This window comes from Typopeltis vanoorti, chromosome 10 (assembly GCF_054136105.1).
Source record: "Typopeltis vanoorti isolate ZY-2024b chromosome 10, IOZ_Tvanoo_1.0, whole genome shotgun sequence".
NCBI classification, from domain to species: domain Eukaryota; kingdom Metazoa; phylum Arthropoda; class Arachnida; order Uropygi; family Thelyphonidae; genus Typopeltis; species Typopeltis vanoorti.
This window is the reverse complement of record NC_143558.1, coordinates 35869227-35884331: the sequence shown is the minus strand read 5'-3', so window position 1 is coordinate 35884331 and position 15105 is coordinate 35869227. Positions and strand designations below refer to the sequence as shown.

The 15105-nt window shown below is 34.0% G+C and overlaps 1 protein-coding gene across 1 annotated transcript in view; it reads right to left on the bottom strand.

Moving 5' to 3' along the window:
* The window catches only part of puf (ubiquitinyl hydrolase 1 puf), a 1013305-nt gene that overhangs the window by 661505 nt on the left and 336695 nt on the right, over positions 1–15105 (bottom strand). Inside the window, exons 24-25 of the mRNA XM_090399560.1 lie at positions 13471–13638; positions 13129–13317 (exon numbers count right to left, since the gene is read on the bottom strand). Of these exons, the coding sequence (XP_090255686.1) occupies positions 13129–13317; positions 13471–13638 (357 nt within the window). The remainder of the gene's footprint in view (positions 1–13128; positions 13318–13470; positions 13639–15105) is intronic.

The window sequence follows — 15105 nt, the reverse complement described above, 5'->3', positions numbered from 1 at the left end:
ACATCATAGCAATGTTATTTCATCAGCTTATAAATATATCATCGATAACTACCTGAATATAACATGCTATACTATGATGGTTGATGTTTTCTATCGACATAAGGTTTGTTTTTGTTATTGTTCTTCTTCTAGATGTTGAGTTGGAGTTTGTTCTAGTAACAGACTCTTCATTGTTCATTCTAGTTTCCTGACGAAAACAGCAAGGGGCCTTGTTTAACCAGATGATGTCTCAGCCAGCATGAAATATCATCATATTGTACCATCATGTGTATTTCTGGTTTAAGCTAATAGTCAGTACAATTTGGTCAGCTTAGGCGCAAATTGCAAGCCCATCTTGTGAGTTCAGTACTCAGTGGATACCTACTAATGGGGTGCACCACAGGAAGGTGAAGATAGAACATTAGGTCAGAATCCCAGCCTGTTCTCTGCATTTCTTAAGATGACGTGAAGGTCTCTTCCCAATTATCTGGTTTTGACCATTGAGTAACACATACACAAACATAGTAGATTCCAGTGAATTGCCCCACTGGTTAATTGAAACTGCTGTTTTATTGGGACAAATCTAGAAGAACAAAAACAAAATGAGAATATAACAAGAATTTTCTTTGTTTATTTCAAACACTATGCTATTTAACTGGGCCAGCCATGAAAGGTTGCAAATATTACATAATCTTCTTTCAAAAATTTTAATTATTATGAGCAATGAGCTTGTGATATCTGAAATACTGATGAATCATGGCTTTTTGATCATGCCAGGTTGGATGATTCCCTGTATTATAGACACAATACACTGTTTAGATCAGTGTTTCTCAAAGTGTGGTATGTATACCCCTGGGGGTACACGAAAGGTCTTCAGGGGGTACATGGCAATTTTCAGCTATGCATCATTAACGCATGGAATCGTTATATTTCTCAACTACTACTAATTGTATGATGATACACAGCCGTGAGTCCCCTTTACGGGGAGGTACAGCATCATTTTAGTCCCCCCAAATTTTATCCGGGCTCCAGAACCGGTATAGCTGATGAATCAGATCTATGGCTGGGTTAGGATTTCTGACTGTAATCCGTGTGTGTTCACTGGACTGGTTAGCCTGCTTGTGGGCACTAACTAACGAATCACATCTTCCGTCCAACAGAAACTGCTATATAGACTCGCGCAAAAAACCATATTTTTCCAGTGCAGCATATGGTTTCGCTTGACACCACCCCGTCGTGAATGTGTTAAAACTAAAAATATAATAGTGAATGTGTTTCAGATATTATGGAATTTGGTTGAAGAGAATTAACATTTCAACTCAACTCTTGAAATGCTAATTTGTCTTTGGTTCGCACGATCTTTTGTTAATACCGCACCAATCATATGCACTTGTTCATAGCTGCTCTATGTATCTAAAGTCTTGTAAATTACTGGTAATTTTTGCTTGAAATAATGGGAAAGAAGATAAAGCTATTTGGGTAGATGACTTTGATGATGTACACAAGGAAACTGCTCTCGATGCCAAGAGTATCGATAGCGAGTAGGAGCTTCTTGGAGCGAGTAGGAGCTTCTTGGCAAGTCACACCATTTGCAGTTTATTTTCTGAAAAACTTTAGTTTCCGAAAAGCCCCACATATATCTCACATTACGATTTTTTGGGTTTAATTTTTGGAAAAAAAAGTGCAAGTTATATAATCGAGTAAATATGGCAATTTTTTTTTTTCCCTTTCAAATTCTTAAAGTATGGATCATTGGTTAAAGATTGGATTTATAAAACCCGCAAAAGAGAGCAATATAGCAAATATAAGTAGCTGTAAGCAACAAGAAAACGATATTGCATCTGGATCAAATGAAATTGATAAGGATGTGTCATCTGACATCTCTAGAGAATCAACTAGGAAGAAGATGAAAAATCTTTGTAAGTATATGAATTACATGAAATGTGGATTTTCATGGATGGGAAATGAAGAGGAATCGATTCCAAATTTTGTTCTATTAAAAATAAATCATATTTTTTGTTTACATGAACATATAAATTCAAATAAAATAGACATTTACAATGAAATATGTTTTATTTATTTATTATTTGAGAAGGGGGTACTTCGTAATAATGAAAATTTAAGAAGGGGTACGCAGCTATCTGAAGTTTGAGAAACACTGGTTTAGATCATTGAAAGCAATAAATTGTATAACAGTGTTATGCTGTTCAAATATGTCAGGAATTAGTAAATCAAAGCTATTAATTTTGGAAAAAGGGCCAGACCACGATGCTTTAAAGGGATTAGAACAGAGAGTTTACCAGTTCAGTACCAGGTGAACAAAAATATGAGGATGATGTTAGATGTTTTTAAGAAATAACTTATGAGTTGGGACATGCAATTATAATGGAAATCAAGAAAACCTTTTCTGGTTCTTGACAATTGCTTAGGAGGTCAGTACTTTTACGAGCACTGTATTGCTCGTAAAAGTTCATCTTTTACGAGCAATAGTCTATGACCAGTAATTGGTGAGGAATAAGCAACAAGACCACTGTGGTTTTTAGCATTCGGTCATGGATATGCCAAATATGGTCAAGAGTAAAAATGACTTCCCATTAGACCTGAACCATATCAGAAACTATGAAGAGTTTACTTCCATTATAATGGCAGTCTTCAATATTATAATGAAAATAAAGATTTTCAGGAAGAAATTGCAGCAAAACATTAGAACCAGAAAATGATGAGGATGACACTTCTAAGCTTCTAGGTAGTCACTAGGGGAGTAACCACCCAAATTCTTACTGAATCACAATTATATTTTATGCAGGAAAGCATTGCTATATATCTGCACTAGACACCTGTGCTGATTTTCTTTAATTGCAGTCAATAAAAACAACAGGCTGTGCACTGTATTTTGTCTAATGCACATACGTATAGCACTTAAACTCTTGACATATAACTTCTTTTAATTGAAGTAGCTGCATAATTGGGCCAATTATGCTGTTCCCAACATGGCCAAATTAACCAGAATGCACTGTATTTATAAATATATTTTTCTTAAGAAAGCTTGTATAAATTTTTCCTAGAACACTCATTAAAGAAATTCCTTTATAATTCTTGCATTATTTTATTTCTATTTTCATAAATTGTTACAAGAACTCAAGATCTCATTCCAATTGCCTAGGATTTAATCTCTCTTGATCAAGACTATAAATTACATGGTACCATTAGAAATCTTTAAACTGGCCTATTTCAGGTTGAATATCATCTACTCTAGCTACCTTTCTACATTTCCTATATCTGCTAGCTTTTTCAACTTCAAGTATCATATGTACCAATTGCATTTTCAATGGAGATTTTGTACAGTACAAGCAAATGATTGTACTGTACAATCATTTGTAATCTCATTTAATAACTTTGCCAATTATTTACATCCAGAATATCCTTATCATCAGTTTTCATATCACGATAGTGAGCTTTGCCTTTTATAGTATTTTTTTCTTACACTTCTAAACTTTCTTAGGGAATTTGTAGCAAATGTCCTGCAGAGTAGGAAATAATTGTCAGACATATAAAAACATTTTGGGAAATAAAAAAAAAAATGGCAAATACCTGTTGGATTTCTGCTCAGGACATCTACTGGTTTTTACTAACACCATGTTCCAACATAAAAGTGCACAAATTCACATTACGAGAAGAGGCAAAAATAAGAAAAATCTCACTGACTATGTTATTGTTGATAATGATGTTTTCTTATTGGTGCAGGACACTAGGGTATACAGAGGATTTGAAATAGGAAGTGATCACCATTTAGTCATGAGCAGGATACAATTGAATTTCATATTGAAAAGATTAACATGTAAGAAGGATATAAAGCAAATAAAAGCTCTCAAATGTGAACTGTAGACTAAAATACACAAACAATATTCAAGAAAAAATTAAAGAGTTTGAGAACAGGAACCAAACCTGAGATTCAGTAGTAAGCCTTGAAGAAAACACTGATTGATTCAGCCAGAGAGGCATGTGGTGAGCTTGTCGTCTGTAAGGATATAAAACTCAGAACCAGAGCCGGCGCTACCATTTAGGCAAACTAGGCAACCACCTAGGACGCAAGCCATGAAGGGGTGCAAAACTTCAAGCTATGCTTTATTCACACTTTACTAAAATATCAAAATTAAATAGTGATATATGATTTAGGTATCGATTCTTTTTCCTTATCCCTCACACATCACACTATTTTACTATTTAACTCTTGGTTCTTTTTTGTTCCTTACCTAAATGATTCTACTTATCGCTATTTAAAATTCAGTTACGATAAATATTTTAAAACGTTAACATTTTAAAATATTAAATTTCGGTATTTTATAACTTTTTTTTTGTAAATGAATTATAACAGAGAATTTTCAAATTAATTAAAAAAGAAAATAAAAGAAAGTCCTATTAACTTAACCTGAAAAACAATTTTATTTTGTTCAATGTCAATTAGAAACATTTTAGTTTATGAAATAAGCGGCACACTTGTAAACTTTGCCTAGGATGCAAAATAACCTGACACTGACAGTGCTCAGAACTCCACGGTGGACACAAGAAGTTAAAGAGGCAGTGAAAGAAAAGAAGAAAGCATATCAAAAGTTTTTGTTAAATAAGTCAGCTTGTGCTCTTAGAGAATACAGAGGAAAATGCAAGAAAGCTAAACACTGTGTGTAAAACTAGCTAAACAAAGGTCATGGGAGGACTTTGATAAGAATTTTAATAAGAACTTTGATAAGAATAAGAAAATAAATATCAAGAAGTAGCAAGATATTCTGGAGGTTGTTGAAGAAGCTCAGAAATGTAGGAAAGAGTGCTGTAAAAGGAATTATAGATGATAAAGGTGACACGAAAACATGAGAAAAGATATCCTTGAAGTATGGAATAATTACTTCAAAAAATTGCTAAATGAAACAAGTAGTGATGAGAGCACAGTAGTAAAAAAAAAATCAACAGGGATGAAGTCAGGAATACATATCCATACTTGAAGTAGAAAAAACCATCAAAGGCCTGAAATGTGGAAAGGCAATGGGTAATGCTCAATTATGGAGGTATAAAAGTCTTACAGTGGCTGCACTGCATAGTTCAGAAGGCTTGAACAGAGGGACGAATACCAGATGATTGGAGTAGAGCTCTTAGTACTTATATATATATATATAAAAAGGGAAATAAAACTGAATGTGAGAATTACAGAGGTATTTCCCTATTTAGTGTGCCTGGTAAAATTTATGCAAGTATTCTTGAGAAACGGTTGAGAAGGATTGTGGAAGAAAAGCTTGGTGAAGAACAAGCTGGATTCAGGCCAAATAGAGGCTGTCAGGATCAGATTTTTGCTTTACAACAAATAGTTGAGAAATCATGGGAATATAACAAAGATCTGTATTTAAGTTTTGTAGATCTGGAAAAGGCATATGACAAGGTGCTAAGAGAAATGCTATTTAATATACTACGGTTGTATGGTGTCAATAGAGCATTATATCAAGCAATACTTAGTCTTTATTTGAGTTGTAAGTCAGCAGTAAGAATTGAATGAAGTACAGGAAGATGATTTTATGTGAAATCTGGTGTCAGAGATTACCCCCTCTGTTATTTATTATCTACATCAGTGGTTCCCAACCTTTTTCCACTTGTGTATCCCTTTTAAACCCATTTCTATAAATTGTTCTCCTTGTTTTTAAAATAGCTGTTTTTAAATACTGATACTTTTGTTCAGTGCCTATCTTAATGTAAAATTGTTTACTTTACTTGTTTTTTCCACATTACTGATTATTTTTCGTATACCCATGATTGGTCCAGCACGTACCCCCGGGGGTACGTGTAGCACCAGTTGGGAACCGATAATCTATATGGATCACATTATGAAGAAAAGTAGTAATAAACCTGATATCAAAATTGGAGATGTCAATCTCAGCTCTTTACTTTATATGGATAATGTTATACTTTTAAATAAATCCAGTGCAAGCCCGCAAGATTCACTGACTAAATTGAATAACTGTTGTAATAAATTTGCTATGAAAATCAGCAATAGCAAGACAAAGACAATGAAAATAGGCAGAAACAATGAAAATATCAAATGCATTGTGAATGGAGAACCTATAGAACAAGTAAAACATTTCAGCTACTTAGCCACAATTTTTAATGAAAATTGTAAACAAAACATGGAAATAGACAACAGAATCAATAAAGCTGATATGGTAGGAAGTCAACTGAATAAATTTATATGGAATAAGAGAGAAATTAGTCAAAACACTAAATTAGTTGTATACAAGACAGTGTTCAAATTTTAACCAATTCAAATCAATTTTAACTTATGAATCTGAAAGCTGAGTTAGAAATAAACCACTTGACCAGAGACTAGAAACCACAGATATGAGAGTCCTGAGAAAGGGTGTGAACAGATGGCATCAGTGGCAATATAATATTAAAAAGAGGATACCAGGAAAGAACTTGACATTGTTAGCATCCAAGAATGTGTTAGCAGAGTTAATCTCAGGTGGTATGGTCACTTAAACAGAATGGAAAATGAAAGATTAGCAAAAAAGTGTTCTCTGCCAGGTTGGCAGGAAAAAGACCCAGAGGAAGACCAAGATATAGGTGGATCGATACAGTGAAAAATTAAAATTAAAAACAGAGCAGAACTAAAAAATCTAAATTTTTCTGATTTGGTGTACACTCAGCATGAAAGATGACAAAGTGCACACAACTGAAGTTAGTTACCACCTGTTCCCCCCCTTAGAAGGTAGTATTGCAACATAATCTGAGTTGGTGAGCAGAATTTTGAGTCATTCATGTATCATCTAAAACACACATGGAACAAAGCTGATGAGCCATTTACAAGCTGTAATTTGGCACAGAATGATGTTTTTCTCTCCTTTTGTCAATAATCCTTAAACCATCAACAGTTTACAGGCAATAACCTCAAAGGGATGAGTGCTGCAGTCTCCTGTCTGAAATAAACAGCTTGCTGTCCCAAATAAGCAAAGAAAACTCTGGCAAATTTTCTCGATTTGGTTTTGTTTTTTCAGATTTGTCCCAAATAAACCATTGCCGTAATTAATCATATTCTACTGTATGTACAAGTCAACCTATAATCTTATGTTGCACTGTATGGATTTAGCCATGGTGCTGGATTCAGTTCATGGCTAATCTACTTTTCTCTTGTTTCTTTTTTTTCTCCAAAGTTAGGTAATCATGCACTGTGTCAGATACTTCACTTTTACCCTTGCAAACATAAAATGCATCTGATAACAGGTACTGTGAAGATAAAGAGTATATATTTAGGTAATTCCAGTTTATACCAGGATTTAAGTCTCCTGATGGATGGCTGATAAAAATTATAATAATAATTTCATTATCATATTTCTTTTAAGGACATTCAGGGTTTAAAGAAACCACTCTGCACCATGCTGTCAGTGATAATAATGGTCTCTGAAAAAAAATGGATTTATCGACCATCTAGAAAGAAGTGACATTTATTCATTTTAGATTTTACATGTTTTCCATAACATTATTATAATAAACTTTACAGACTGAAACAAGAATTAAAATGTTAGTATGATTACCCTTAGCATCTCTGGAGCTGACTTAATAACTGAAGAAAGTATTAAGAAACAACTGAACCAAATCAAATATACAGTTACTTGACATGTGAAATGACTCCTTTCTCTCACACAGTCAAAATATGTTTTTCCTTACTACGACCATTAAGTTTTTTATAACATTTATAAAGGTCAATTAGCCAGTCTCACACAGAGATGTAAGAGTTTTCTTTCCCAGAAACAAGGGTTGCATTCCTGCAGAACAGACAAACTGGCTAGCGAGCACATATATTGGCAGGTAGCAGATTACAGAGATAAAATTATCTATCACTGTGAAAATTAAGTTAATAAAAATAGCTATGTTTTACTATGATTTTATTTCTATATAATTTATTCCATGCATTTCCATCACAGGAATTGCAAGTTTTTCTAAATAATATGTTTCTCTTTGTGAATATTTCTAATGCTTTTCTTAATTCTTTTTTGGTGCGTCTTCAACTGTATTGATACTTTGAAGAACTTGTAACAAATACAACATCTCACAGTTCACAAAAAGTGAACTATGATTAATATACTTTTGCTGCTTTCCCCTCTCTCCCCTTTTTTTTCTGAACATCATCATCAGAGTAAGTCAATACAGCAACTAAAATTGATAGTTTTTTCTTCCCTTCTCTTTTAATGTGAATGCCACCCACAAAAGGGTGTTAGCCTATAGCACATTATTATCACTGAAAACATCTATTAATTAAAAATTTACAAATATCTACAACTCAAATGAAGAGATTATATTAATATTTGATGCACTTTTGAACCACATAAAAATTTACACATGCAATAGAATACAACAATTAAAATAATCAAAATATATGCACCAGACAGTAACCATTCAGAGGAAGAAATAGAAAATTTCTATGAAGAACTACAACAGGAAATAGATAATCCCAAAAATAGAGAACTCATGATAGTGATGGGAGATTTTAATGCTAAAATAGGACAGTTCACAGCAGACAAGAAAGATGTGATGGGGAAATTTGGATAAGGAGAGCTTAACGACAGAGGAGAACAATTACTCCACTTCTGTAAAGCAAATGATCTAATGATTACAAACACATTGTTCTATCAATGCCCTAATAATAAATACACATGGGCATCCCCAGATGGTAATATAAAGAACTGCATAGACTATATCATCATAAACAAACAATGAAAAAGATCAGTAAATAATAATGTACGAACATTAAGAAGTTTTGATTTTGACACTGACCACGAAATATTAACTGCCAAAGTGAAGATAAAATTCAACAGGAACAATAATATCAGAAAAGAAGAAAACATCAACCTATCAAAACTAAAAGATAGCTCAAGCAGAAGTCGATTTTTAGAACAGATGTGCTTGAAATTAAAACCCTCCATCTTACAGAACAGCGGAAAATTCTGGGAAGAAGGAAAAGAAATAGTGTTATCAATTGCAAAAGACACTCTAGGTTCCAAACCCAAAATAAACAAACAGTGGATAACCCAAGAAATCATAGCTACCATAGAAGAGAAAAGAGAGGCCAAGATACTTGTAAACCAACAAAACAATGAAGAGAATAGAGAAAAATACAGAGCACTAAAAAATAAAGTTGATAACCTATGCAAAAAAAGTCAAAGAAAAATGGTTAGAAGAAAAAGCTAAGAAATGCCAAGAAGCATACCAACAAAACAACCTAAAAGTCTTCCATGTGTAAGAGAAATTACAAAGGAATTCTCAGCAAAAGCAGTAACAATGATAAACAACAAGATGACTGAAACTGGGAATATTGAATATATAAGAAAAATCTGGCCAAACCATTTAAAGACTATCTTCCACCAAGGAAACAAAACTACAATGCCAACAATAGAAGAAAATAATGATCACCCAAAAATTTTACAAGAAGAAGAAGTTAGATACACAATAAAACAGATGAAAAACAATAAAGCACCAGGCATTGATACTATCCCAACTGAACTGTGGTCATATGGAGGCAGCATATCAATAGAATATTTAACAACCCTATTCAATAAAATACTACAAACAGGAGAGATCCCAGATGACTGGAGAACTGGAAAGATCATCCCAATATACAAGAAAGGAGACAAAAGAGATTGCAGAAATTACAGACCAATCAATTTACTCCCTCACACCTATAAAATTCATAAGAATTATACAAAATAGATTAAAAACACCTATGAAGAAATGACAGGCATAGAACAAGCTGGTTTCCGAGGAAACTATTCAACAATAGACCAAATTTTCACACTGCACCAACTAGCAGAGCTCAGCTGGGAAGACCATAAAGAACTACATTGTTGTTTTGTGGACTTTAAACAAGCTTTCCATAACATCAACAGAGAAATTCTTCTTAAAATTCTAATAGAAAAAGCAATAGACAAATATATAATATAGTTTCTGATAAAATATTACTCTAAGACAAATGCAATAATTAAAAAGGACACACTCACAACAGAACCTATAGAGATCCAAAAAGGAGTAATGCAAGGATGCCCATTATCCCCATGCCTATTCAACATATATCTAGAAATTGTAAAGAAGGCAATATACAATGAGCCTGAAATCAATGTCAATGGTTTAAACATAAATAATATCAAATATGCAGATGATCTCGTCCTTCTTGCAAGAACCCCAAAAGTTGATCAACGAGCTAAACGAAACCTGTAAAACATATGACATAACAATAAATATACAAAAACAAAAGTGATGAAAATAGGGAGGAACGGAACTACCATCTCAGCCACCCTAAACGGAGAACAAATAGAACAAGTAGACAACTTCATATACCTTGGATCAAAACTAACAGAAACAATAGATGAACGCAAAACAATCAAACACAGAATAGTGATAGGATGGACCAACATGGGAAAATTACAGAAAATCTGGAAAACAAACAAGATATCTAAACAAGCCAAAATCAAATTATATGAAGCAATAATTATATCAACAGTCATCTATGGAGCAGAAGCGCGGACAGTTAAAAAAAGAGAGGAGAAAAAACTTCTGCATTTGAAATGAAATGCTTAAGAAAAATAAATAGAACAAGTTGGATAGAAAAGAAAACAAACATCACAGTCAGACAAGAACTATTGTATAAAAAGACAATAATAGAAAAAATTAGAAAACAATAACTGAGATGGTTTGGACACACTGTACGCATGGATGCAGACAGGCTTCCTAACGTCCTAATCAATACTTTTCCAACTGAAAAAAGAAGACCTGGAAGACCAAGAATTACCTGGCTGAAATTAATAAAGAACATCTCGGGATGCAGAACATACAAGAAACTTTTTCGAACAGCAAGGAATAGAGAAGACTGGAAGATCCTGCTCAAGAGAAGACTCAACCCGTCTTAGACGGAAGAGAAGAAGAAGAAGATAGAATACCATGTACACCACTGTTACATCACACGTTCAGAGAGATAACCTGTTTAATGGAGGTCTGAAGTGCTTGAAAAGCAGCACGTTTGGGTTCCAGATAAGAGTTTCCAAATTAACTAACCCTCATCTCACCCATGGTACATGGTTTAGCAGTGTTTCACGAGTGGGATTCATACACCCTCTGTCCAAAAAGAAACTGAACTTTTCGAAATTAGAAGAAACTAGTGGTGCTACCTGTTGAATCTTTTTGTTCTCAAAAGCATCAATCTTCATTAGTGTTGTGTCAACTGCTTATGACATTTGTTTCGTTAGAAGCCGAGTTATAATGCCAAGAGTGACAGTGTGTTTTAGCGAACGGTCGGAAAATGAGTTTCAAGCAGAGAGCTGCAATGGGCTTTTGTGTTAAACTTGGTAAAAGTTTTACCGAAACGCATCAAATGCTTCAAAAAGCATACGGTGATGAATGCTTAAACTGTACTCAAGTTTACGAGTGGTTTAAGTGATTTCAATGTGGTCGTGAGATGCTTGAGGATGACAAAAAGCCGGGCCATCCTAAAACTGGACTGAGCGAAGTTAGCATCCAAAAAAAAAAACGAAATCGTCCATGAGATTGATTGAAGATGAATTGGGGGATTTCTAATCAACTGTGTACAACATTTTGACCGAGAGTTTGGGTCTTCATAAAGTGAATTCGCAAATTGATCCCACAAGTTGACTGATAAACAAAAAATGTATCGAATTGAACATTGCAAGGACCTCATTAAAACCGTTAGTAAGGACTCAAACTTCCTTGAAATGATCATTACTGGTGAAGAAACATTACTTTGTTTTAGGCTTATTTTGAGTATAAGCCCAAAACAAAGTGCCTGAGTGCTGAGTGGAGACCACCAGAAGAGGGGCATCCGAAAAAAAGTTGCTTGGAGAAGTCAAAAGTAAAGACAATGCTGATTTGTTTCTACGATTCTAAGGGCATTATCCACAAAGAATTCGTTCCGCTTGGCAAAACGGTCAATAGTGAGTTTTATCTCGAAGTTTTGAAGCGATTGTTATCAAGAATTTATCATGTACAGCATGAATATCATTATGCAGACAGCTGGTCACTTTTGCACGATAATGCACCATCTCATCGTTCGAACATTGTGAGATACTTTTTGAGCAAAAACTAAGTTTGTGTGTTAGATCACTCGCCGTATTCAGCTGATTTAGCACCCTGTGACTTCTTTCTCTTCCCCTGACTTCATTTGCCGATGAAAGGAAAGTGATACGACACCATCGAAAATGTTCAAGCAACAGTTACTGCGACCCTCAACAGTATCCCAAAAACCAATATCAAAAAACTCATTTAACAAATTAATTAACCATGCCAAATGCTGTATCGAAGCTGAGGGAGAGTATATTGATTGAAATAAATGATTTGAATAATTATAATTGGCCTGTGTTTTATTTTCTATCAAAAGTTCGGTTTCTTTTTGGACAGAGGGTGTATAAAGTCTCACTGCTCATGAAATCTGGCCAGTTCTCGGTTTTAATGCCTTATCTCAAAAATAACTTCCTGTCTTATCACTGTGCAATGTTTACTGAAGGAACTCAGATAATAGCCAATACTTTAAACCATGGGCTCATTAGAACTGGTGTCTGGAAAATCTTTAACACCTTAATGATATTAAGTCAACAACTTATGAGCAATATGAACCAATGAATTGGTATGCAATATGCTGCTTCCAACTCTGAAATGTTACTTTGCTCAAAAAAACATATCCTGCTGTTATTTTTTTACTAGTGATTTTTATTATATTTCACAGTTTTCATTGTACTTTCTAATTGCTGTTGTTCAAATTTGCACTAACGATGTTAACAGGAGAAAACGAAAGTGTTTTACTTAACTTTCTGTTTAAACAAAAAAAAAATTAAAAAAAAAAATATATATATATAATACCTCATATCTGAATTATCTGGAAGTAGTAGTAGTAGTAAGCATCTGAATTGTCTACAAATGTCTCACCTATTTCTTTCTTTAAAATGAAGAACACTAATTACTTTTGCTATGTAAGCAGAATTTGCTCTTGCCAAAGAAATAGGGAAGCATTATCCCACATTTGTATCATTGAAACAAACAAAACTATTTTATCATACAGAAAGAGACAAAAACTTTTACAACACTTATTTCACAACCTTGAATATTACATACCCCTGCCCGATTAACAGTCTGAAAGGATCCCAGCTGCTGCATAAGACTAAATAGCTGTTCAAAATATGGTTCTTGAAGTAGAAGAATTATAGGAAGTCTTTCTCTAGGTGGTGGTGGAAGGGAAGAAGCTGGCTCTAATCCTTCTCTTCTTCTGGATGGTCTTGCAGCTCCAACTGATACAAATACAATCTATATGGAAAAATATGAAATGTGCACTGAGTTTCAAAAAAATATACTCAATGCTGTTCACGATGATATGCACCAAAACAGAAATGTTTATACACTTAGCAATGAAAATGATAAACAAAAAATTAATTATGCTAATTCAAAAAGTTATTTAACCTGCAAATCTTTAAAACCCATTTCAGCTAAAGTCTTTTCATCCAAATCACATGTTAGCTCTTGTCCCTGGGAAATCATACGAATAGGTCCTTCAGCTAGCATAGTACCCAAGATAGGAGACATTGTTGAGTTGTTTCTTCCCGAACTGCTAGCACTAGATTCCTTTTCCTAAAAATTCAATAAAATAAATAACCTGATAATCTGAACAATTTTTCACTAATCAGTGGTCACTAAATTTTTATTACAACATGGTAATTATATTTTTAAATAAATGAATGAATGAATGAATGATAGACTAATCTAGAAAGAACAACAGAACATTAATAGAAAGAATAAGATGGACATGTTTCAATAAGGAAATATCATGAGTTGACCATATGAATTAAAAATTATAATAACGGTATTAGCTCACGTAAAATATTATTTATTAGTATATTTTTCACCTGAGTATCACAGGCATCTTCAGTACATTTATAAAGCTAATTAAACAATAACTGACAATTCCAAAAGGCGCTACCTAAGTAGCTAATGTAAGATAACTATAAAGGTCAATAAATTTCGTAACTAAAAAAAATATATACAGGGTGTTCGGGATAAATTTGACAGTTTCGTAAGGAAAAAGAAAATCTTCTTTGTATCTATTAAATTTAATGAATTGACAAAAAAACATTACAGGCAGAGTTAATTACAATACTATCAACAAGATTTACTCAAAATAACCACCATTAGCATCGATCACAGCTTCAATTCTGCTTCGGAACCTCGAACAAGCTGATGCTACAGTCTCCCTGGGAAGGGCCGCAAAAACTGTTTTAATTTTATCCATTAACTGGGCTTTTGTATTACTGGAAGTGCGATTGGTGTCTTTTTCAACTGCGCCCCATACAAAATAATCCATGGGGTTAAGGTCTGGGGAGTTTGGAGGCCAAACATTTGGACTGGTGAAGTCGTAGAAATTTTCAGACAACCATTTTTGACTTTTCCCAGAGGTGTGGCAAGGGGCTGAATCCTGCTGCCATACATACGGCCTACCATTGGCTACCCTTGTTATCCAGGGCTTGACTACAGTTAGCAACTCCACGAACAAAGCCCGAATTCCAATGCCAGGGTTCTTCAACACCTGTTCCTGCAGATTTGCGAGGAATTCTGCTGTACGAACGCAATCAGATCGTCTGCTAGGGATCTTTCTTCTTGCTACATCCTCGTAGTCACCATTGCAAGTCTCTAGTTCATGCCTGATTGTTTTTACTGTATTCAGGGAGCATTGGGCAGCAGTCGTAATATCCTTATTTTGATGGCGGGCACGAATCATCATGATACAAGTTATTCTCTTCCATGATTCAGGTGGGTTCCAGCTATCCATCCTTTCTGACATCTTGTACATGAATGAAGAAGGGTCCAAACTTTTAAATGAAGAGAAGTGTGTGTTAATACATGTAACTTACGGAAAAATATAATTAATTATAAATATGTCAAATTTATCCCGAACACCCTGTATATATGTGTATGTATATATATATACATACTTCTGTATATATATATGTATGAAGAAATTCAACTTCTTCAGGTATCACAGGCAAAGAATAAAATAAAAAAAATCCTGAAGATGGCAACGTGACGTTGCCAAAATATAGA